The sequence below is a fragment of the Panthera pardus genome, unplaced genomic scaffold, assembly GCF_024362965.1.
Source record: "Panthera pardus isolate Hobbes unplaced genomic scaffold, ASM2436296v1 HiC_scaffold_12, whole genome shotgun sequence".
Classification (NCBI taxonomy): Eukaryota; Metazoa; Chordata; class Mammalia; order Carnivora; family Felidae; genus Panthera; species Panthera pardus.
The window spans coordinates 112,751,898-112,778,041 of record NW_026526677.1 but is presented as its reverse complement, the minus strand read 5'-3'; the positions used below and the strand labels follow the sequence as shown (position 1 = coordinate 112,778,041).

At 45.1% G+C, this 26,144-nt stretch overlaps 1 protein-coding gene across 2 annotated transcripts in view; it reads right to left on the bottom strand.

Moving 5' to 3' along the window:
* Positions 1–26,144, bottom strand: part of PDGFD (platelet derived growth factor D) — a 221,723-nt gene that overhangs the window by 26,516 nt on the left and 169,063 nt on the right. For both annotated transcript variants that reach the window (XM_053900564.1, XM_053900563.1), the window contains exon 4: positions 2,524–2,586. In XM_053900564.1, coding sequence (XP_053756539.1) covers positions 2,524–2,586 — 63 coding nt within the window. The remainder of the gene's footprint in view (positions 1–2,523; positions 2,587–26,144) is intronic.

The following is a 26,144-nucleotide window of genomic DNA, read 5'->3' as shown; positions in this document are numbered from 1 at the left end:
AGCTCTCTAATCCAGGTGTGTGTGTGTGTGTGTGTGTGTGTGCTCATGTGGGTGTGTATATGAGTGGGTACGTGTGCATGCGTGTGTACATACATGTATGTGTGGGTATCTGCGTGCGTGTCTGTCTTCCTGTGTGTGTGCGTGTATGTGTGGGTATGTATGTGCGTGTCTGTGTGGGTACACGTGTGCACGTGTGTGTGTGGATGGGTACGTGTGCATGCGTGTGTGCATGTGTGTGCGTGTCTGATACAAACTGCATCCCGGCTATGCCACATCATTCCTGTTTCCATCCCTCTTGGCATCAGGTGCTAGAGTCAGATATTATGCTTCCGTATCAAAATTTCAAATTCCCATCCAACTTTGTATTATCTGGATAATCTACAGTCTACCTGGCTCATATTCACCAGGTGATTTACATTTAGCCTTGCATCATGATCATGTGGGTCTAAAATCCAAAAATTCACAAAGAGCTGGCCAAATTTGGGTGCAGGGCAGCATATAAAAGCTTTGAAATTAAAACACCTCCCTCTTTTTCTGAAACCAAAGCAGGAACACGAATGAAGCCATGCTCATGCACATGGAAGGAAGCCTCTTATGATGGATCTGGGGGGCTCCGGGCAAAACGTTTCCTGGGCTTGCTCCTGACTGTGCCGAGAGCTTGTGTGTCCCTAGACATCGCTTCAGGAGAAAGCCCTGGGTGGGGGCTCTTAGTCCCTGAGGGGGGTGGGAATCTAATGTCTCCCAACATTAGTCTGAAAAGCAAGTCTGAACAAACCGTAGGTAAAATGTGAAACCGTCCTCGTGTGACAGAAACACCAGGTTAGGAAATGAGGTGAAGGACGACTAGATGACCTCATAAACCCACTGGAACATTTGTATTTCTGGGGTAATCGTTTAAAAATTATTTTTATGGGAGAGAACTCACTGGGTATGCCCCCTCTCTGTGGCACCGTAGATCTGATTTCATTACAACCAAATGACTTTAAAATGTTAACGATTTATAAAAAAGAGAAAAATACCCTGAAAATGATAAGCCATTCAAGAAACACAAAATACGGCTTATACAAAGTTCATGGCGGGTCCAAGGGTCCTTACTCGTATTCCAGAGGGTTCCTGAGAACCAGAACGCTGAGGGACACGACTCTGGGTCCCTGCTATTTCTAGAGGGCTGAGCAGCACCTGGCCTTGGAACTGGGCCCAGAAAAGTGACCAGGGGATGCCGACCCAGCAATGAGCTTCTGGAGATCCTCCCGATGGACGGCACAATCTTGCTCTCAAGAGGACCCGGGTTATCCTGAATTCGCTAGGGGTCCCTGAAGCATGTAAGCTTCCGCACTTGGGGCAGGAATGTCTACACCGCTCCGAGCCATCACATGTACGATGCTGGAGAAGCCAGGGGACTTGACAGAACAGCACGCTGGGGTCCGGGGGCAAAAGCGGCCACCGGCATCCACTTGGAATTGCCAGTCCCAGAATGCCACCTGGCCAAGCTTTCCACCGAGCCTGCTCCCGGGACTAAGGTATCACCTGCCTCGGTTCCATTTTCGCCTGCCTGACAATGACTCCTGCACTTAGCTAGGTTCAGAGTGTGCATTCGGGACTATCACAAACAAATAAAACACTCTCAATATCGCCATTAGAAGCCTCACCGACCTCTTGAATCGGTCATGTTGTTCTAGTCCAGTGGACACACCAGGTGAACGAAAGAGCCACAGAATCCATAGCTAAGGAAACCCTGCCACCTGAAGGAAGTTTCTCAAAAATTCCCCAGAGAGCAAGGGAGCCCATCACATGAAAAAAGAATCAACTCTGACTCGGCCGCACGGACCCAGGTTGAGAGCCACGGGCAGGCTTTCGCCACGCTTTTGTGCCGCTAATGAACACCTGCATTTATGACCTTGTATTTTACTGCTACACGGGTGCTACTCACAGGACTGGCGAAAACAAGGTCTGTTCTTTCTGAACAAAGGGAAGTAGCTTACAGAGGAATGACTACATTCGCGGGGAAGAACATGGGGGTGTGGACCACGTTACGGTTTCAGGGGGGGTTATGTTTCATTTCCCAGTCAGAGGGCACATGCCTGGTTTGCACTTAAGCTGTCTTGCTGTAAACACTGGGATTTCTCACATCTGAAAAGATCCCTGAAAAGGCGAAGGTTCCAAGTGTGTCCTGGATTATCCAGAAACACTCTAGCAAAATTCCCCACTTGAGCCTATGCCACGGACCAGTCTGATGTGTCTGCTGTGCCTGGACGCTCCTCTAGCTGGAACCTTCCGCCCTGAAATGGATAGATACTGAAGTCCTTGTCCGTCCCTTGTTCCTGCAGTGGGTACTGGGGTTTCCTGGTGCATGGCATCGCCCGCTATAATCTACGTGAAATGGTAGAGCTCATCGTGACTGCAACATGGCTTCTGGTGAAGCTAACAGATCCTTCCACAGCTGGAGCTGTTCTGGGCTTGACCTTAGCTTCCCCATCAGTTTTTTTTTTTTTTTTTCTGGCAATAGAAAACTAAATTACTTACGGAGATAGAGCTAGTGACGGACTCCCAGTTGGTCTCTGAGGCTGCTGCGGGTTGGAAATCTTCCTAGAAGGCAAGAAACATCCATGTGAGTCCATCAGACCTCTGTTTTCGTTCATTATGTGCACAGTTTCAGTATCTCAGCCATCTAAAGCTTCTTCCAACTAAGTGACAACAGAAATGAGGGTGCCGTCTTGCTGGACAGGTCACCATTTGTCTTAGGCACCTCTCCTCAGGAACGCTTCTCATTCAAGACACGGACATTTATGGACATAATGGATACAGTCACATTCACTCATAAGGGCTGGTGAAATGGAAAACGTGCAGACAGGAGCTCAGATTTTAACTCGGTCACCTGCAGGCTGTGTGAGCTCAGGCAATCTACTTAACCTCTCCGATCCTTCTCTTCCTCATCTGTAAAAGGCTGGTGTGGGATGCTCCAAGAAGAGGGTAGTTTTGAGAGGTGCATGCACTAATTATGTAATTATAACTCGCACTTAATAAGGTGCCTCATAAAGAGTAATAACAGTCATTATCAGTATTGTTTATCTGGTTTGAACTCGGTTCTGCATCATGTTCAATCCTGCCGACTGAGCTGGTCTATGGTATCAGCGATCTTTCCAAAGATAAATTAACCGACAACGGGCCATTCCTGACTCTATCAAGAAATGTCAGGCAGAACGGCAGGGGAAGGAAATGGCTGTGGAGTGACAAAGTGCTACCCGAGGAAAGAAGGTAATGGGCAGACCTGAGACAGTTATCTCAGAGAAACCTCAAAGGGTTGGTGACAGCAATGGATCTCGGAGAAAGAAACTTCTCCTAAAAGACAAATGGGTCTCCAATTGGTATGTGACTGTCTTGCTAATTACTCTAGCAGCAGTAACTGTAAAAAACAGAGTGGGAAGGAAAGCTGATTCTACCATTTTTACACATCACAGACGGTTTCTTGAACCTGCTAAAATAAAGCGAGTCAGGTGAGGTCTCCTAGCCAGACCAGAGCGTATGTGAAGATGATGTTGAGGAAAATTCTGATACTCAAATCTGCCGGCTTATTTACCCAAGTATACTTACAGAACGAGAGCTAAGTATCAGGTCTAAATTTCATTAACATTTTGAGGAGCTAGAAATGCACATGTTAATTGCTCATGATGAGACTGGTTTATGTATAAATGCCTGTGTTAGAAAAATTTAGTTGTTTACTAAGAGAGAACTAAGTCAAGCGTGGGGTTCAAGGAATGAACATCTATTAAAAACTGGCTAGATGTCATCATTCTGGTCTCAACTTCAGGAAACATGAGACAGAAAGAGAAATTGGGTCTCTGCACTCTGCAAGACAGGATTCTCATAAAAAGGACATGGAGATCCCACAGGAAACGGATGCATGCAAACAAATGAAGGTTGGTATTTATGGAAGTCTTCCGAGCAGGTGAGCAGGTGACGTTGGGCAAGAGAGACAACAGCTTCTCCATGTCTTGAAGGGGCTCCTGGTGGGAGGACAGATACCAGGTAGGATAAGTACCTGAGGAACCCTCACATCGTGGGATTTTCATTTTCATTCATTCATTCAATATTTGCTAATCACCAATTATGTGATACATTCTAAGCGGAGGGTAGAATCACGGAACTAAGAAACGACACCTTCCCTCTAGGATGTCAAAAGGTAAACACATAAACGAACAGGTAAGTAACATGTGCAATAAACTTATGTGGGACCTGAGAAGAAGTGGGCTTAGAAAAATCTGACCCAAGAAGGTGACTCTTGAGCTGAGTCTTATAGACTCAGGTAAGTAGATAAGGGAGGAGAGCGTCACTTGTAAGAAAGGTGGGGTACAACACTCAAGGAGAGACTGATGTCTAGACAAGGGTGAGGAACATACACAGAAAAAAGTTGTTCCTGGGGAAAGTTAACAAGTCCTGTTGGGCACGGCATGTTTGAGGTGCCCATGCAACATCCAGGTAGAGATGCTGAGGAGGCGATTTGCTAAATGAGAGTGGGCCATGTGAGGGAGACCAGGACTTTGGAGAGAGATTTGAGAGTCACCAGCACAAAAATCCAGTGATGGGTTATGTTGACCATGCATGAAAATCACAAGAGCGACAATCTTAAAATCTTGTAGCTGGAAAGAAGTTTACTATTATCTAGTGCAATCTTTTCATTTTAATGATCAGAAAACCAATTCTCAGAGACATAAACGGTATGGGTGTGCTCCATAGCATGTGGCCAACTTCTTGCAAAGCTAGGAGCACTAGAACTCGTTTCTAAGTACGAGCTGGGTGATGATCTTTCACATCATTGTAGCTGGCTTGGACGAAACAGTGTCCAAAGGGAAGTTAAAAGAAAAACAGGAGAGGCATAGAGCAGAATATTGGTGGAAGCTTCTATGGGGATACCCTTTGAGGTATTCTTAGTTAGATTTTATATCTATACTTCCTAAATTGTGTGACTTCAATTTACTTCATTTTCTTGCATAGGTATATGGTAAAAATGTCTGTTAAGCACTTTTTAAATATAAAGTGTCTTTATGCCCACACACCTAGACAAATACTACACAAAAACACTTTTCTCTTCTTTACTGTCTGGGCTACAGGATTCCAGCTAAAAACTTTAACATGTAAAAATGACAGAGGATTTCATTAACCTCCAGATAAAAAGTAAATTTATCTTCTCTTAGCAACATGATTATTAGACACTTAAAAGAAACCAACCTTCTTTTAGGTTATTTCAAAATTTGCCATTAATTATAAATGGCATATTTAAAATGAGCTTATAAAAAGGAAAAATGCCTCTCCAAGGAATAAAATGTAGAACCTATGAATTTTAGAGCTGAAAGGTCAGTCTTGGCAGGGTAAGGAACATAACCATTTGCTGTCTAAATCTATCCTTGACATGATGATCTCCTCCACCATAATCTCCTAAGGCCGTGCTTCTCAGTCACTAGCTTTCTCCAGGCTACACTGTCTCCAGAGCCCAGAGTCTGTACTCCACAGGATGGCCATGGTGGCCTTGTCTTTTGCCACCTTACTGAAAAATAACTGACATAGAACACCATGTAGGTTTAAGGTGCACAAAAAGATGATCTGATACGTGTATATGTTGCTAGATGGTTACCACAAGAAGGTTGGTTAACACGTTGAGGGCTTCACATAATTAAAAGTGTGTGTGGGTGTGTGTAGTGAGACTATTTGAGAATACTCTCTCTTGGCGACTTTCAAGTATATAATACAGCATCGTTAATTACATCAGCATGCTGTGCATTAGACCCCTACACTTTTATTCACCTTATAATGGGAAGTTCATGCCTTTGGGCCAACAACTGCCCGCTTTCCTACTTTCTTGACCCTGGAAACCACCACATGACTTTATTTCTGTGAGTCTGGCTTTTTTTTTAATCTTAAAAAACATTTTAAGGAACCTCTATGCCCAACGTGGGGCTCAAGTTCACGACCCAAGCCCAAGAGTTGCACGCTCCTCCAATTGAGACAGCCTTTTTTTTTTTTTTACAGTATGCATATAAGTGAGATTTATACAGTTTTGTCTTTTTCTACCTGACTTACTTTACTCAGCCTAGTGTCCTCAAGGCCCATCTGTGTTGTCTCAAATGCAGGATTTCCTTCTGCCTCATGGCTGAATATATACATCTCACATCTTCTTTACCCATTCCTCTGTCAGTGGGCACCGGGTTGTTTCCACATCTTGGCCATTGTGAATAATGCTGCAGCGCACGTGGAGGGTGAAGGTACCTCCTCAATACCGTGATTTAGTTTCTTTCAATCGTATAACTACAAGCAGAATTGCCGGGTCGTACGATAGGCTTTTAATTTCTTGAGGAACCTCCCTACTGTTCTCCACAGTGGCTGGACCAGTCTGCATTCCCACCAGCAGTGCACTAAGGTTCCATTTGTCCACATCCTCACCAACATCTGTCACCTCTTGTCTTTTGGATACTTGTCATTCTAACAGGTGTGACGTGATACCTAATTGTGCTTACGATGTGCATTCCCTTGCTGGTTAGTAATGGTGAGCATCTTTTCACGTCCCTGTTGAGCATTTATAGGTCTTCTTTGGAAAAGAAATGTCTCTTCAGGTCCTCTTCCCATTGTTAAATCAGATATTTATTTATTTATTTATTTATTTAATTTTTGCTATTGAGTTACATGAGTTCCTTATATATTTTGGATGTTAACCTCTTTTCAGATATGTGGTTTGTAAATACTTTCTCCCATCCCATAGGCTGCCTCTTCATTCTTCTGTTTCTTTTGCTGTGTAGAAGCTTTTATAGTTTGATGTAGTCTCGCCGCTTATTCATTGCCTTTGCTTTTGATATCATCTCCAAAGAAAATCATCACCACGACCAATGTCTAGGAGCTTTTCCCTTATGCTTTCTTGTAGGAGTTTTCCAGTTTCAGGTCTTATATTTAACTTGACTCTATTTTGAGTTAGTGTTTGTGAGTGGCGTTAAGATACGGGTCCAACTACATTCTTTTACATTTGAGTATCCAGTTTTCCCAACACCATTTCTTGAACGGAGTACCTTTCCCCATCAAGTATTTTTAGCTACTCTGTGAAAAATTAGCTAACTGTAGATGGATGGGTTAATTTCTGGGCTATTTGACTCTACTGGTATCTTTTAAACGTGTAGATCAACTCACTTCTCTCTTCTGCTTAAATCCCTCCAACAGCTTTCCACTGTACTTGGGATCTGGTCTTGTACAAGGTGGCCCCTGCTTGCCTCATCTGCAGCGTCTCTCTCTGATTTGAGGTTCCACGTTTCCCACATACTCTACTCCCACCAAAATGGCCTCTTACCATCTTTCAAATAACACTCGGGGGTCCTCCCTTAGGTCAAAATCTGCTGCTGTTCCCTACATCTGGGATGCACTTTCTGCAAGTGTTACAGGGACTGGCTCCTCATTATTTTATGCTCAGATAGCACATCTGTAGAGAACCCTCCTTGAACATTTTATTTAAGATACCCCCACTCTTGGCCACTCAAGCCACTTCATTTGCTTCATTTTCTTTCAAGCATTTACGACAGTCTGAAATGGTGTTGTATTTGGTTTTCTGTTCATTATCTCTTTCCCCAGCTGGAGTGCATGCTCTGGAATGGCAGGGAGCTGATCTCTTCTGTGCTCTATGCCAAATTCTTAGCTGAGTTTTGGGTACATGCTCCCATGTCACTGGGCCCCAGGGTACATTCAGGGATGACGTCCGCCCGCTTTCCCGGCCACCCCGTCCGGGCAAAGCAGCACTTTCCAGTCGGAGCCCATTCTGATCAGCTGTGCCTGTGTCACACTGCCTCCTGCATATTTTTAGTATCATCCTGGGTAGACAGCTTGCTTTTGCAAGCTCCAGGCTAACACGAGACGAACTCCTCTACTGTGGGGTCTCTTGACAGAGCAGTGCCTTTAGCATTACTTAAATGCTAAAATAGAACCAACAGTGAATCATCACTTAAAATGCATCACAACGGTCCAGCCTACAAAAACACGTCTCTGTCCTTTGTGACAACAAATTGGGATTCATGCTTTAGAAGCCGTGTCCCATCCTTCCAAGGAGAGGGAACTATTCGCTGGCTCTAAGAGGTAGGTACCAATTCAGCGCTTCGTTTCCTTACCTCCTGCTGCTCCACTGGAGTCTGTTTCATCCTGAAAGGAAGGAGATGCTATTTTGGCTACTTGGTTCCCTCAGTCCCTGCAGGGACAGCCGTGGGTGACTCATTAAGATGGTATCTAGGGGTCCAAGCCCTCCCTGGACCGAAGAGCAAACTGCAGTCCCGAGAGCCAGAGGGACTGTCGAGCATCTCTGAGCTAATCACGGCTGCAGTCAGGACTACAGTCCAAGAAGCTATTGATCTCTGAGCCGCATGCTTTCCAAGCCGCCCAGCGACGGCATGCGGCATCCTGTCGGCACCATCTGAGTCCACGAAGAATTCATTTATGGCATCACAAATAACTTATTCTCAGTTTACGTCCTCACGTCATAATACTTCAGGACCACATTCTGGCAGTGAAACTCATTATTTGGGAGTTTGAAATGAAACCCGCTCCCTTAAGAGTCTATTTGGAGTAGTTTTGAAAACATGGACATGATTCTGAGATCTGTATTTTTTAAATGGCTTGGTTTTGAAAGATTGATTTGTGTGAGAAAACAGTTACATACTAGGAAGTTGGGGAGGTACGTAAAAACAAAAACTTAAAAGTATACGAAAACATAGATGGGTATTTGTATAACTGCAGTGTGGAAGAGATAAAATCCTAAGCATGAGCGCGAAAGTGAGAAAGCGTAAAAGTCGATACACCTCACGCATACTAAACGTTGCACAAATCCAAAAATACCAACAACAAAACTGAAAGCATAAACCGGCAGATATACTTGTACCAGACATAACAGAGAAACAGTTAATATCCTTACATGAAATCGTTACATCCTTAAAATGAAACGAGTTCTTATACATGAAAAGTTGTGAGAGTATGCTTCATATCATACAAATCTGCTAGAAAAATGTACCGACAGCTGATTGAAGCACGACTGAAAATACATTCACAACAATACTGACATTGTTGGCACTAAATGTTGCTTGCTTTCTTCTTCCTTTTGTCTCCTTATGTGTCCTAAAATGTTCATAATACATACCTACTTTTAATAAGAGAACGATACATTTCTGAAACAACAATGCAATAGATTGCAGCGTGTGTGAGCACTTACCTCTAAAAGCCTTATGTTATATTATTAGATTGAATAGTGTTACCCATGTATTCTCTGGTGGAAAATAGAAGCATCTTTGGTAGAGATAATTCTCATCAGTTACGACAGAGAACTGTTCAAAGTGGGACAATAAAGAAGTGTTCTAGAATTATGACATTTGATTCCACCTAAAATGTGGCTAATGCAACACCAACTTTTGATGATATAAAAACGGCCAGGGAAACAGGCAGGGAGCCATCAGCTCAGGGCCGGACAGGCGCCCATCCAGCTCCGTGTCAGGACGGCTGACTCACAGGCTGGAGACCAATCAAGCCGCGGGTCCGGTAACACTACAGGCCATGGGTATTCTCACCGATCATCTTCACTATCAGAGACTGAGACATGATTGGGAACTTCATTCCAGACAGGACATGGCCGGATAACCCCTCCTGGCCATCAGTCACCCTGGGGTCATCCCAGAGCGAGGTGCTATATTCCACGTGGACACGGGGAACATCCCCTCCCTCGCCCACCAAGGCGACCAGTCACGGAATGCCGACGGCGGGTGTCCACGTTGAGTCCCCGTCCTGAACCTTGACAGTGGATCTGGGAACAAGTGTCTTTGGAGACAGTTGTTGGCAGGCCAGGACTCTAGCCTGGAAGCTAACTGGCTGTACCACCTGTTCCCGGATCTCAACAGGGGATGGCTGTTCACTCTCAGCCTGGGTGGCTACACTGTATGTGAGTAGATGAGCCATAACCGGTTCACTGCTTGGGAGGATGATTTCTTCCACCTCTTAGAGCAAAAAATACGCGCTTACTTGGAGATTTTAAACAGCTTTCAGCCAAAACAATGCTTAACTTACCAAGGATGACTTATTTGGGGAAAGTTTTGAAGGACATTTGTCAGGGCATTTTCTTTTATTGTGAAAATTTTTCTTGGGTGTGAGGTTTCATATTTCTTCCTCAGAGACACAGAACACAGAATTTCCTCTCCTAACTCTGTCTGTGCTTCTTGGGTAAGTGCGTACGTAGAGGTCTTTCTTTTCAAATGTGAAAGAAATAGAGGGATTTGTCTGGATTCATAAAACGGTAACAAACAAATACACTATCACAATTTATTCCTTAAGTGATTTTTCATTTGTTCGTCCCGCTCTGCTCATGACCCACTGAGGAAAATCAAATAAAGCTAAAATTGGAGGCTGTGCCCTGAGATGACTCTATGGGAAAGATGTTTTAGAAGAAAGACTTCTGAGACTTTAGTACATGAATTTCTGGCATACAGTGCCATCAGTGCGCATGCAAATAATAACACGTCCATGATTCAACGTCTATGGGAACAGAATAAAACAAAAATGAAAATCCTTAGATTCGATCCTAGTCTGTGATCCAACCAAACCTTTACAAGTGTATCTCATTATATGCTCATCATCGAATCAGCTCTTTTCTAAGTAATATGGGAAAGGCCAGCTTTTATTGGCAACAACATCTAGTACAAGTATATCGAGAGTTCAAGAATCAATAATTAACAAGAATCAAGGAGCGTATTTCAAAGTTAGAGAATTGGCCTCTGAAATTATTAACATAACTTCTTAGAGCTCTGAGAAGTCCTGGGTATGAGTCATCTGCTACTGGAAATAAAATGTTAATAAAATAAATAATCTTTAATAACAAATATCCCCCACAGATAGGACACACTTGCAGCTTTCCACTAATTCAAGAGTTGGTTTCACAACTTTTCAACCATATTATAATTTCTACTTTTTAGAGAGAAAGAGTGTATGAGGGTGGAGAGACACAAAGGGAGAGAAAGAGAGGGAGGGGGGAGGGAGAGAGAGAGACAGGGGGAGAGGCAGAGAGAAAGAGAGAGAGAGAGAGAGAGTGAGAGAATCTCAAGGAGGCTCCATGCTTACCACAGAGCCTGACACAGGGCTAAATCCTACACCCATTACTGACGATAGAGTAAAATGGTTTAATTTAGATCTAGGGTTCGTCAACAAATCATCCATGAAATTTTGATGCCAATGTCCAAGTATTTTTTTAAAAGGCATTTTTCCTCCTATGTTGTAAGACCAGGTACTTTCTATATCTGATTTCTTTAGACCGGACTTAGCGTGGCGAGCTATTACAACAAGATGAGCAAAGATTAGACCAAACTCAAGTGCAATGGCCAAAGAGGAAAGGCTTCAGCAGGCAGCGAAGAAGACATCAACTCAGCGAGGGCATCATGGGGGCCACAATACAAAGCTAGAGAAGGGTGCAGGTGTGTTTGTAGACCGAGAGTGAATCTACCGTGATAGAAAACAATGAACAGCCTCCAGTTAGTGCTTGTGTACTACGGCCAGATGAAAACATAATGAGCCTCGAGAGGAGAGATGGATAGGCTAGAAGCTTGATGAAATTAACTCTGTGTTACCCAAACAAGGACAAAATGCAACTCTGCTCATAGCTTTCGCTGTGCTTGATACGGACCAAATGATAAACGAACATTTAATTTTCATCTAGAAAGATCCTGCCAGAGGTCTTTCTTCAACGTGTTGCTGGAGAGCTAGGTGCACATTTCAATTTGGTTAACGGCTCTTGTGAACGCGATCAAGTTGTTTGGTATTAAGAAAGCTCTACGACTCATCACTCTGCAGTGACAGCTGCCTTTTATGGAGCACCGATCACACGCTGGGCACTGTCTGAAACGCTTTGAGTACATCATGCCATCCATCATTTCTGCAGCTTTAGGACATGAGGAAGCGGGGAGACAGGATGCGGACAGAACCTGTCTCGGAAGAGGGTCTGCAGGGACCAGGACCCCAGGCTGCAGCTACCTGGACCCCAGGCTGACCCACCACGCCTTTGTCTCTGCTCCTGGGCTCACCCTTTCAGTTATCAAGAGTCCTTTCATACAATAAACAAACACCCTTGATTTGTGCTACGGACAGGTCTTCACACATTCCTTAAATGCATTTCGGAAAGAACATTTGGTTCAGTTCACCAGGAGCCTGAAAATTGTTAACGATGGTACTTGTGACATCGCTAAGCTAATCTTCCAGATAGTTACAGGCCCAAGCCAAAATGGATGGCTGAGGATAGGAAAAATTACAGGTTCGAAGTGAAAAGAAGAAATCCTGGCCGCAATTATTAAATGTTTTCATTTCCTTGCGCTTAGCGTACCTCCTGGTATACAGAAGGCACTCGTTTTACTTTCCGTGTTGCTTCCCTTGTTGAGGAGGAAAGACTGTGTCATACTCAAAATCCAACAAAGCATTTAATTTTGATTGGATAACTGTGCTAAAATTCACACTCCCAAGGACGATGTTATATGAACGGATTATCTTCATCTTGGCCAGAAGCTAATTATATTATTACAACAAATATTAGGAAAAATGGAAATCGCACACACACAATGAAGATTAAGGCCGCATCACCAAAATCCCTTGGCTAAAATCATTTCCTTTACAAACTCCAATTATCCCACTGCTAATTAAAACTTCTAAGATCTCACAGCAGGGAGAAAATGCCCTTTGAAATGTAATAGACAAAGCCATAGTCAACACAACCCATCATACTGGCAGGAAAAGGTGCTCATGAAACCTTGTTCAGCAAGTGACAGGTTTATAAAGCAAACAAGAACATCTAAAGAGGGACTCAGGGACTAAGGAGGGGCCCAGGGACGGGCCAGTCATAAAGCATTCAGAAAGCTAGTTGCTCTATTTAAAAATGTGAATATTGCCTAGGCGGGTGGGTTGGTGTTTTGGTGAAACATTTTCCTTGTGGGCAGTCACCCTGTCCCCACACTGGACCCCATGCGCTCAGCAGAACCCCCACCCATCACAATGATCACGTGGCCCTACAAGCTGCCCGGATGTGAAGCATTTAATAGCCGTGTTCATCCTGCAGTAGTACGGAAATGAACTAACCGTTAATTAAAAGCACAACCTTCTTCTCTGCCTGAATTGACCTGACCGTAGGGGATTTCCCGACACAGCTATGTGGTTAAACCAGCAAGTTGGGTAATGTCTAGTCTGAAACGGAAGGGCAGCCTTCACTTGCAAATCACTCGTGACAAAAGGTGAGATTAGCACATGCTTGACCTCCAGGTTCCTCTTTCCATCCCCACTCAACTAGCAACTAAGGACAGCAGCTGGCAGGTGTCAGATCCCGAAGAAGCAGGCCTTCAGCCAAGCTTCTTGGTGCTGAGTTCCTCGTGGGTGTCTTTCTGATAAGGGCTGGGAAAGCGCCACAGAGAGGAACACTCGATCCTGTGGCCAGGCTCCGTGGCTGAAGCCGGTGAAGACGTCCCTGGGTCCACATAACTTCATCATGACTCCCGAGTGAACAACGGGCGTCTTTTCCTACAGGTGCGAAAAGTCACTTCTGAGCAGGACAAGAGGCGTTTACATGAGAGATCCCGCGATCTCAGTCCCAGGAGTTCATGTTTACGGACTCTGGCCTGTCACCAATTTCTCCTCTTGCCTGGGATGACATCAGCCGTGTTCGGCGGCAGTGTTCGGAAGTGAAAACACGAGGCTGGGCACAGCAAGGCTTTAATCCTAGACCGGCCCTCCTTTGCTTCTTGCTTGACTGTTTCTGTAGGATCGTGTGCTGCGTCCCGTACAGAATGCAAGTTCAAGGCTGCATTCCTCTAAGCCAAACAGAATCACCAAGGTGATTTCTACTGCCGGAAGAATTAAAAGTACGATGCGCTCCAAAGGCAAAGGGAGAGAACACGCCCGGGGTTGGGTAAACCACGGCTTCTGCTCTGCAGGAGGGAAACGTCAGAGCTGACCGCTCCTCGGCTCAGTCGCCAGGCAGCCTGATACAGCCCCTGAACACCTGACATCTCACACGTACACCGTATTCCTACTTCCTTCATTCTCAGCGGCACGCTCTGGGGACAGAAGGTGCTGACAGATCACCAAGTTCACCGTTCTAGTCACAACCTTAAGACTTCTGAATGACAACAAGCTGGACCTCACCGTGCTGGGCCCCTGGCAATGCCCGGATGCATGAGAGGTGCAAATGCCCTGGAGGAAGATCTCACCTAGGTTAATTCTCCTTCCCCTGTTGACATTCCCTTTCAGGTCAGCAACTTCTATTAACATCATTTACTTTTCTGAATGGCTTACCATTACGTGACATTATCTTACTTATTTCTGGACCTGTTTCCAAGTCTGCGTCTCTCCATTAGGTAGAGGGTAAACGCCCTCGGAGGGTGAGATGCTTTCTAACTTGCACAGTGCTCAACCCCAGCACCTATGACAGAGTCTGGTAACTAAGAGGCATTCGTAAGTACTAGTTAAATGAAAGAATGAATACCGAGTGGACTGCTTTGAGGGGCAAATGAGAGGATTCACCTAAAGCCCTAGCATACTGGCTGGTACGCAGCTGAGGGTGAATAGATATTTGTGGAATAAATACACCAATAATGCAAGACCTATGGAAATAAATGCTCTATTAGGGCCATAAGCAAAGTCCTGTAGGTCTACAGAGGAAGGAATGGCTCAAGTCTATGTAGGCAGACTGGAGAAAGGATTCAGAAGAAGGGGCCTTGGAGTTGACCCTAAATGACAATCAGGGATTTTGACAGTCAGGAGAGCAGACAGGTAGACAGGAGAGTGAGAATCTACTAACAGTAGGCCATGCAGGACAAATCAGAGGGTCCTGAATGCCATGCTGAGCATGTTTTTGTTTTGTTTTGCTTTGTGTTTTTGTTTTTTGGTGTGGCATTTAACCATTCCTTCACCAGACATTTAAAGACTTCCACTATTTCTGACCGAGTGGTTCAAAGTGGTGGAGATCCAGAAAAGAACACCAAGGTCACTGCTCTCAGGGCGTTCTCGTTCTGACCACCCTTGACCTAAATACAAGGAAACCAGGCTCCCAGAAAGTCAGGCATCAGTATCACGGTCAGATTTGGTGCCTGGAGCCTACGTGTCCAGACATATTGGACCGCACCTGTCCTAGCTCGTAGGGAGCCAGATTTTCACACAGCCACATCTCTCAGGCCCCTGCTGACATGCCTCCCTTTCTGTGTGTATGAAAACAAGAAAAAAGAACAATGTTTTATCCTCTCGAATTCTGTGATCTTCAGCAGCATAATGGAGTTCCTAGAAAACGCACAGGAAACAACAGATCACTGTTCGGAGAGACGAGAGCAGTTGAAAAAATTGGAACCAAGAAATCCAATGCTGTTGGTATGGAAAACCGTTCTGGGATGTCCACAGTCTTCTAGGGCAAGCTTAGAATTAAGAGTCCTTCCTCATGTTGGTAATCAAATCCCTAACATGATAACAGCATTCTCCACTCAAATATAATTTAGTTCTATCTCGTTTCTCAGCAGGGTACAAAATTACCTTTCTTCCTCATAGAAGAGTTAGAATGTTTGCCTGATGAGAACTTTCAACAGATGAGGATCCCTTAAGCACTTTACGGTGACCCCTGAGGTCGGTCAGCAGGGGCTGATTTGGTGGGATTACTAAAAGCTATCTCGCAACCCGGCAGGGATCATAAAGACACCAGAATACAAATGGGCTCGATGGCTTTCATCACAGGATCTGTAAGAACAAACTAAATGAAGAGGAAGGGAGTGGTGAGCCTCCTTTGCTGAATAAGGATGGCAACACTTTGGCTGGTGGCAGGGGTTTAGTGATCCGTGGGCTAAAGCATTTTCACATCCCGGCTTTGGACACAGAGCACTCCGATTTGAATTCCACGTGGAACGCTGACTGGGTGACCTTGGACAAAGTAGACTCTATGCTTGAGGCTCCTGATTCATAAAATGGGAAAAACACCTTTTTTTTTTTTTAATCCCCCACAGGGGTGGTTGGGGATTAAATTAGATACCTCATGTGAAACTAACTGGCCCACGTGGACATTCACCGCACTCTTTCCAAAACTAGTACAGTCTTTCCAATATGTTATCTGTCTCCTGAAAAGATGGCCATGCTAATTTAATACCTCTGCAGAGGGTAGGCAGGGGGTAGGGGGGCCACGAGACACTAGCTCTGGAGTCAGATGCTCTGGGTCCAATCCCAACTCCATCCCTGACCAGCTGGAGTCCTTGCACCAAGTACTTAGTCTCTCTGGGCCTCACTATTTTCTTGTCAAAACGGAGGCAACAGCCATCGCTATCTCAGAGGAATGTTTGAATATAAATAGATCATTCCATGGAAAGCTGCAAGAAAAACACTGGATGCATCGAAAGGCTGAGACAGAAACCGTCTGCACATTTCTGTCCTAGGAAACATTGCTGATTGGGCCACCCAACCTATAGTGGCCAAACCTTTCTTCACCTCAAATGGGCCCTGAGGTTTTCAAGTCTTCAGGAAGCTTTAACATCCCTCATCTTACTCCCACTCTCACCACCACCGCGTGAGCAGGTATGGGCACAGATACCTTCCATAAAATAAAGGTCTGCAGCCTCTGAGAGGAGATTTTCTGATTTCCTGAGCGGTCATTTCTGTAAAACCAGCAAGCAAGGGCTGTGCCTTCTGGAACTTTCCCCAAGGGGATGGAATGCATTCCTCCAGCACCTTGACTCTATCCAGCAGTCTCTCTACAAAAGGAGTTCTACCCCAGCCTCCAGGAAATTACCGAGTGCTTCCTACTTGCTCGACATGTTCTAGGCATTGGAAAAACAGAGTCAACAAACCAAACACGGTCAATACAGTCACGTCAGGAACAGGTGTATGTATTTTGCCCACTACAAATTGTTATACCTACTTAAAGGACCATTATTCATGCATTCTTCACAACAGCAAACACAAAATTTCAAAAGGGCAAGAAATCGCTTTAAAACAGTTGAAGGAATTTATAGACAAAAACTATGTATGCACAGTCGCCTGGGTGGTTCACTAGATTGAGCCTCTGACTTGGGCTCAGGTCATGATCTTGTGGTTTGTGAGTTCAAGCCCTGAATCGGGCTCTGGGCTGACAGCTTGGAGCCTGGAGCCTGTTTCAGATTCTGTGTCTCCCTCTGTCCCTGCCCCTCCCCTGTTCACGCTCTGTCTCTGTCTCTCCCTCTCAAAAATAAATAAACATTTACAGATGGGGGAGGCGCCTGGGTGGCTCAGTCAGTTAAGTGTCCAACTCTTGATTTCGGCTCAGGTCATGATCTCATGATCGGTTCATGAGATCGAGCCCCACATCGGGTTCGATCTCATGATCGGTTCATGAGATCGAGCCCCACATCGGGCCCCGTGCTGACAGTGCAGAGCAGCTTGGGACTCTCCCTCTCTCTCTGCTCCTCTCCCCCACTCACTCACTCTCTCTCTCTCTCTCTCCCAAAATAAATAAATGAACTTAAAAAAAAAACCCAAAAACTATGTATGCATATGTAAGCCACTAATTCGCGCAGGCTCCGATCTGGTAAGACATCTATCTCTACATCCAAACTACTTACTGCCATTTCTAACTTACGAATTAAAGCTTGTAATTCTGAAGCTCAACGAGACTTTACAAATCCCTGAGCAGTGCCTTCAACTCAGAGGCACTGGGCTGCCCCTGGGTACTGGGCCTGTCCTCTGAGGGCTTGTCCCCAGCGCCCCCACATGGGAGGAGGGTACTTCCTGCCCCCAGAAGGCAGGCTTGGCCGCGTGACTTCCTCTAACCAACTGAATGGGAGAAGCAGCTTTAGGACATACTGGGGCTCACGCTTGCTCTTTTCCCACTGCTGCCTGTCTGCAGGGGGACTGACCCTTCGGGCTGGACTTCCACATGGAGTGACATTAGCGCCTACACGAGTGGGAAGCCACTGGGATTTCAGGGATGTTCATTTCAGGGATGTTCGCAGCTTAACTTAGAGAACCATAGCTATTGCTGGAGTAAGTGTCCAAAGTCATGACATTCTAAAGGGGCCACAGCCTACTGGTGACAAAGCCAGAGCTAGACTCCACGTCTCCCGGCGCCTGGTCCAAGGTGTTCTCCACGCTGGCGCATGCTTGAAGAAAGGACGCTCCAAGAAAGGAGAGTCCTTGTCTCCATCATTCTGCAGACCTCCAGGGTGATTCTGGTCACTCTTCATTTTCCTCTCCAAACCCCCCGGGGGGAAACCACGCGTACTACTCCCAAGTACCCTTCTGGTATCTACTCAGCTCTGGCCCAATTCTGTCGGTGCTGAAGAAAGAGAAGGAAAATCAGCTCAGTTTCAGAGGCAACCGACCGTCCTGGAAGGCTGAGTGGGTGTCCTCTCTGATGCGCACAGGGAACAGGGGAGGCCCACGGGGCACATGTCCAGAGGCCGTGGTCCTCTTGGTCCTGGGGGGGAGTGAGGTATGCATTCACCTTGAATCCAAGGTCTACTCCAAAATGTATCCCAGCCTGTGTTCTGAGACAAATAACACCTGCCGTGCGGTGTGCACTTGTCACAATGTGTCACCCGCTATCATCTCACGTAATATGTATATTTAGATTTTCAAAGGGAGAAATAGTCCACAGGGTGGTGGAATGCAGAGGGAGGTAATCCCACGCTAGATGCATGTGCAAAACAATGTTTCTTCTTCTAATATCAGTTCTCCCCAGGAAGAATCACTGGCATTTAAAAGAAATCATCTGTAAAGGAAAACCTTATTTTATATGAAATGATACAGAAGCCTTGAATGCACAGACATCAAATTGCATTTACTGTGCTCTCTCTGCATTTGACGTGTGAGAACCAAGAGGAAACTTTGCATCATTTAGGAAGACTCTTTAACAGTCATCTTTTAAAGTAATCTTCTGAAGCTATAGTAAACATGTACTCCATAACCATATTATCTTTCCTTTTTAAAAATGTTTATATATCTTGAGAAAGTGAGAGTGTGAGCAGAGGAGAGGCAGAGAAAGGACAGAGGATCCCAAGCAGGGTCTACACTGTCAGCGCAGAGCCAGACTCGGGGCTTGAACTCACAAACTGTGAGATCATGACCTGAGCCGAAGTCGGACGCTCAACTGGGGCCACCCAGGTGCCCCATGTTATCTTTCCTTCTATGCAAAGCATTAAGAAGTTAGCAAGGACGCCCGGGGTCATGCCCTGCAAACTGCCACAATTATTTTTCTCATCCAAAGTGGTCAGCCACTAGTCTTTAGTTCTAGCTATGGGAGTTCTATTTTAAAATAAATCCAACATGGAGCACCTGGCTGGCTCAGTCAGTTGAGTGTCTGACTTCGGCCCAGGTCACAATCTCGTGGTTTGTGGGTTCGAGCCCTGAGCTGGGCTGTGCTGACAGCTCAGAGCCTGGAGCCTGCTTGGGATTCTGTCTCTCTCTCTGCCACTCCCCCACTCGTGCTCTGTCTCTCTCTCTCTCTCTCAAAAGTAAATAAACATTATAAAATTAATATAAATCCAAGAGTTGCAAAATCCCCCTTTGGTTGTATCTGAACTGGATGAAAGTTGTACAATGTTGTGTGTGCTGTGTTAATGGAATACTTACTGTAGAAATAATGCATTTGAAACGCAAAGCTCTTGTCTCTGTGCAGAAATGCACCTGCACCCTGATGGGGTGGGAGGGGGGGTAGTGGTGGTGTTGGGTAGGATTAATGATGCAGCTCCCAGCTCTACCGTATGCAAACGTTGACCACAGCAGTCTCCACTCTAAGGTGAAATTCACCTTCAACTCCCTTTCAAGAAGTCTTTGGTGAACTCCTCTCATTCTGCCTGACATTTCACAGCTTCCTGCCTTCCAGGCTGCAGGAAAGGGATTCCCCACCCCAGACACCGTTTCCCCCAGCAGAGGCTGCACAGGAAACCCTGGCAGAAGGCATGGCTGGTCTTGGGGGCTCCCGCACAGAACCTGTCCCTGCAAGGTGACGGTACTGAGTGCTCCCTCTAGCACTGAGCTCTTCTCAGAGAGAACAGGATGCAGAGGGGGGGACTGTGCAATAATATTTAATATACAGTCACTACTCAGCCAATGCAGAGATCAGATTTCATCAGAATAAAAAAAAAATCCTTCACTCTCCTGCGTTAAGGGGAAGATAGTATTCTTTTAGGCGCAACAGCAACAACAACAAAAAAGCCATAAACTTTTATAGAAAATAACGATGTAAGTGGAGAAGAATCTTTATTCCCAGGAGAACACTACATTATCCTCTGCCAACCTCTTCGTTCACGGACGGGACAGAGAGCGGACGATTTACCGTACGTAGCCAAGAATGTTGCTTTTGGGAACCGTTTTAGCCTGGCCTCTGTATTCTCCGCAAAAATAAAAGGGAAACTTTAAATTGATTTTCTGACACTGGTTGAGCGTTCTCAGTCTAAAAACTACTGAGCAGAATAATTTCAAAATGGAGCAGCATAAGCATGATATGTTCTGGGAGGCGCCTTGTGGACCCACAGTGCTGTTACCCCTAGAACCTCACTGACGCCCCACTTAGGGTCCTCTGAAGACCCTGCTTCCCTCTGGGCCTAAATCACGACAGCGGCTGCTGGGAAGGCCCCGCTAGGCTGGGACGTGTGGGTGCCTCCGTTCTGGCACTTTCAAACCACTGTGATTTTTTTATACAGGACAGTCCTATGGCCCTGAATCCGTAACAGGTGCCGGCCAGAGGCGATCAACATTATCGGGAAAGATACCGCAGGCTTACAAGCCACTTTATATACAGTCACCCCCTCGGAAACGCAGGAAGCTCGGCTGTTATCAGTAAGGAAATTCTTCTTCCTTCCAGCTGTGGCTCTCTGTATCGCTGCTTCTGCTGGAGACCCAGCCACCTCCCCACAGTCACTAACTAGGGAGGCACCTGTGCTCCCGCATCTGTAGTCACTCACCTCCTGCCACCGGCATCCTGAATGACACCCGTGTCCACGTGGATGGCAGGGCGAGTACCCAGTGACTCCTGCGTCTCTTCTGTGCCCACACTTGAGCAGCCCCTGTCCACCTGCAATCTGGAACCTCACATGCCCTTGGGTTCTTGCTGCTGTCCCTCTCTCCTGAACCTCAGCGAGCCCTCTAGATGCTTCCTACCTCCATACTCCGCCACAGGCTCAGCCTTCCGTCGACCTTAGGGGCCTCACTGTCCATCACCTCAAATCCTCTCTCATCAGTGCTCATCAGCCCCCCAGCTGTCCTGTGGCACTCAGCCCTCCTCTGGAGCACTCCAATCTTTCTAGCATTTACTGTTGTCGATGATGCCCCCATAATCCTCTCTTCCTTTGCTTTTGTGATAGTATGCATGCCCTGATGTTCTTTTTTTTAATGTTTATTTATTTTTGAGAGAGCGAGAGAGACGGAGTGTGAGTCGGGGAGGGCAGAGAGAGAGAGGGAGACACAAAATCGGAAGCAGGCTCCAGGCTCCGAGCCGTCAGCACAGAGCCCGACGCGGGGCTTGAACTCACAGACTGTGAGATCAAGACCTGAACTGAAGTCGGACACCCCACCAACTGAGCCACCCAGGCGCCCCATATCCCACCTCTTGATTTCAGCACAGGTCATGATCTCACAGTTCATGAGATCAAGCCCCATGACAGGCTCTGTGCTCACAGTGCAGAACCTGCTTGGGATTCTCTTTCCCTCTGTCTCTGCCTCTCCCCCCACCATCAAAATAAATAAACGAACATTTAGAAAATGTTTTAATGTTTATTCATTTTTGAGAGACAGAGAGACAGAGCATGAGTGGGGGAGGGGGAGGGAGACACAGAATCCGAAGCAGGCCCCAGGCTCCGAGCCGTCAGCACAGAGCCCAACGCGGGGCTTGAACTCAAGAACCGTGCAATCGTGACCTGAGCTGAAGTTGGACGCTCAACCGACTGAGCCGCCCGGGGGCTCCTGGTGTTCTTCCTTTTACTTCTCCAGGTATTTCTTCCCTGGATTCCCGTCTTTTAACACCTTTTTGAGTGTTAGTGTTTTCCAGGATTCTGATACTTGATACTTAGGACCTGAGTAAACTGTGCAATAATATTTAATATAGAGAAGCCAAAACTATTATTTCCTGGCTTCAGCAATAATACGTACATGAATGACACCCAACTGCACATCCCAAGCCACGAAATCTTGGCCAGAGAATCAGATCATTTTGCCAAAGTCCTCTGGCCACCCCCCGGTGGGTCCCCTAAGCTCTTCAAACTCAACATGTCCAAAACGGTATTTGCCAATACTCCCACGAAACCTGCTCATCTTCCTGTGTCCCTTTTCCTAGAAAATTATAACCACCTTCACCTAATTTGCGTATCATCAACCTAGTCACTACATTCTTCAGATCATCATTTTCTAATCCTTCAAAACCAGGTGTTCTACCTGACTTTCAATTCAGACGTTCATCACATCTCTTCTGGATGTCTATGATAGTTGCCTAGCCAAGTCTTTTTTTCTATCTTGCCCAAGTGCAGTCTATCCTCTGCTGGTCTGTCACATGGGTTTTCAAAAGTAAAATCAGAACAGAAAGTGCTACAATACCCACACGATGTCTAAGCCCCATATCCTTCAGGTTGTCCACAGCTTGTGGCCTGTTGTGGAGTACGGCAAAACCTTCGGTATCCGGTTCCCTCTTCCTCTGCGACATGATTTCCAGCTAGTCACTCGAATTTCTCTGGGCTCCCAGAATTATTTTGTGCCTTATCAGCCCTTTTAAATCCGTAGGGGCTATTCCCTTGGCTGGGAGGTTTCCCTCTAGCTGACTTTGCCTTATCATTTGGAACACAAATGAAATCACTTCCTTGGGATCACTATTAGGTCTGAGGTAGAGTCTGTCTCCTCCATGTTCCCAGAGTATAGAAGGACTTTCCGCGTACCTTCCATCAACTGTCCTGCTGTCACAGGAGCAGACAAAGAGCCTGGAAGATACCAGGCTCTCCACAAAGACCTGAATCATGGCTGAGCTCCACAGGCATGATGGGACCCTTGTCCTTCTCGAGTTCTTAATGACAATCCTTCATCGGTGCAATGGGAATTCGATGAGTACGTTGAGAGATCACATTTTCAAGTGGCCAACTCATTCTTAAGCTATTTGTATTCATGCAGGTGGCTTAAAGGTAAATGTTGGCTTATGGGTTAATGATTATATCTCTTCGTAAACATTTCCAAATGTGTGACAACTATACAGTCACTGTTTTGGCTGCAAGACGGGGGTTGACATTTAGTTTTATCTCCAAAAGTGTTTTTCTTCTTATTGAACTATCAAGGTATTGCCTTAAAATGAATGCCACAAAGGTGGGGGTAGCAGGTGACTACTTCAATTATTTTAAGGCCGTGTGAAAAGAATATTTTTTCTATACTTCTGTCCTTTGATTTCCGAGTTACTCCTTCAGGGGCTTTTAGTATTGAAATTCAAGATATAGCAAAGGTTCTCATAGATTTAACTCAGCTAACAGGGTCAAAGTCTTTTTAAAAATTTATTCACTACACATATTTGGTTTCTTTTAAGGGAAAAAACATAGATCCGGGTAGCAATAAAATATTAACATACAACAGTAACCATGGTTTGCAAAATAATGTTAATTCTGGAACTTGAGAACTCTAAAATTCACATGCTGTGAAAAGAAAAGATCATCTTATAAAACAGGAAATATTTATATTTAAAAAGTCTTAAGATTTTAAAAGAGAGTTTGCCTGACAGAGATAATCATGCTTAATCAATTTTATTATTTAAAAAAATTTTTTCCACATATATTTATTTTTGAGAGAGACAGAGCATGAGCGGGTGAGGGTCAGAGAGAGAGGGAGGCACAGAATCTGAAGCAGGTTCCAGGCTCCGAGCTGTCAGTACAGACCCCGACGCGGGGCTTGAACTCACAAACCATGAGATCCTGACCTGAGCCGAAGTCAGATGCTTAACCTACTAAGCCACCCAGGCACCCCGTGCTTAATCAATTTTAGAGAAACGAGCAACAACAACAAAAAATGGCTGTGCTAATTGTACACACTATACATTTCAGAGGAATTAAATTATTCATCCAACAAAGGTCCTTCAGTAACTTTGCTAACTTGTAAATGCGCATGGGTAGGGTCCTCGCGCGGGGAAGAGTTAGCAGTGTATTTCAGACATTCTTTACATGGAAATGTCAGTATTACGTTTAGATGTAGGACATCTCATACTTGAAAGAACACAGAAATCAGTGAAATCACCTGTAAATATCAACGATTGATGCCAAGTCCCTATTACAATAGATCACGTATTATATGGAGTAAATGAGCTTTTACAAAAAGTTACGACTTCTTTGGTATCACTGAGTCTAGAACTGTACCTACTTTACCTGGTATTTTAAAGGGGAGGGTTCCACTGTGAAATAGGGCAAGTGACAAAAAGCTGTGGACGGGACTGTTGAGATATCTCCAAGGTGCCAAAACACAACAGTGCTACAGCATGAAACTCGGAATTGGGGCACCCGGGTGGTTCAGCTGGGAAAGCGTTTGACTTAGGCTCAGGCCATGATCTCACGGTTTGTGGGTTTGAGCCCTGTGTCGGGCTCTGTGCTGACAGCTCAGAGCCTGGAGCCTCCTTTGGATTCTGTGTCTCCCTCTCTCTCCACACCTCCCCTGCTCATGCTCTGTCTCTCTCTGTCATAATTAAATAAACATTAAGAAAAAAATTTTTTTTAATAAAAAAAAAAGGAAACTTGGAATCAACTGTTGGTCTGCGCAGTGCAATGATAAGATGGGAGTCAGATTACCAAATCATTTCGTGAGTACTTTACTATAAGGTGTTGACAAACTTGTGAGAATTGTGAGAAGAGATGACTGATTAACGGACTGAGGAAAATGACGTGTGAGACAAGATTATACAAACGAAAGATATTGTTCACTGACAAAGGAATTAAGTACTCGATGTACACTACCTATAAAATATTTCAGAGACTTACTTAGGGGGAGACGGTACAAATTTCCAAGAATTCAAAATGCATCACCATGAAGGGAAAGAATTGTTTACAATGCTCCCTGGGGGCAATAACGAGAAGTCAGGGCATGAAATTGAGTAATGGGAAATGTAGGCTCCGTATCTACAAAGTTTTCCCAATAGTAATATCTATTAAATTGCAGAATGGCCTCACAGTGAAAGGAGTGGGAACGCCATGCTGTAAGTCATTTCACACCAGAGTGGACAAAGTGTTCACAGATACACCTTTGGAAAGAAATCTACCCAACTGCTGGGGTGGAGATTATACTGAACGACCCACTGGGGTTTCCCTTTCTGCCTCTAGAAGCGTTACGTGTTTTCCACTGAGCATCTGTCTTCTGTTGTGAATATATTCCTATCCTGGCTTTAGTTTTATGTTTATTATTTCAATCTCTTTTGATTTTATTTTTCTCCAAGAACTCTAGTTTGTAAATCCTTTGGTTTGCCTGGATTATATTTTATGAACATCATGCTTCTAAATTAATGTCCTGAGCTCTCTAGAAGGAAACTGCTCGGAGGAAAAAGCAATAAAACAGTCAGAATTTTAATCCATTTTACAAAGCACGTGGAAGTGTATATATCCAGTTGTAAACTTGTTGCCTTTAAAAGCTGATGAGGGAGCAGAAAGGAATTTTCTTATTTTTTTTATTGGTATCAATCCTGTCATAGAATCTTGTCTTTTAACCATTCATGAATCTGTCAGTATTTTGTGTTTTACTAAACCCTAATTCTTTTGCTATGGGTATTTAAAAATTTTTTTAATGATTATTTATTTTTGAGAGAGAGAGACAGAGAGACAGAGCACAAGTAGGGGAGGGACAGAGAGAGAAGGAGACACAGAATCCAAGGCAGTCTCCAGGCTCTGAGCTGTCAGCACAGAGCCCGACGTGGGGCTCGAACTCACCAGCCATGAGATCATGACCTAAGCTGAAGTCGGACACCCGACGGACTGAGCCACCCAGGCGCCCCTATGGGCATTTATTAATACTCATTTTCTCTGACATGACAATTTATGGGCGAAACGAAGAGCTATGTGATAGCTTTACACACTGAAAATAACTGCTGAATAGTTTATACCCAGTTATATTACACATATGTTTACATCTCCTGGAACCCTTGGCTAAGCAAACATTTATTGTAC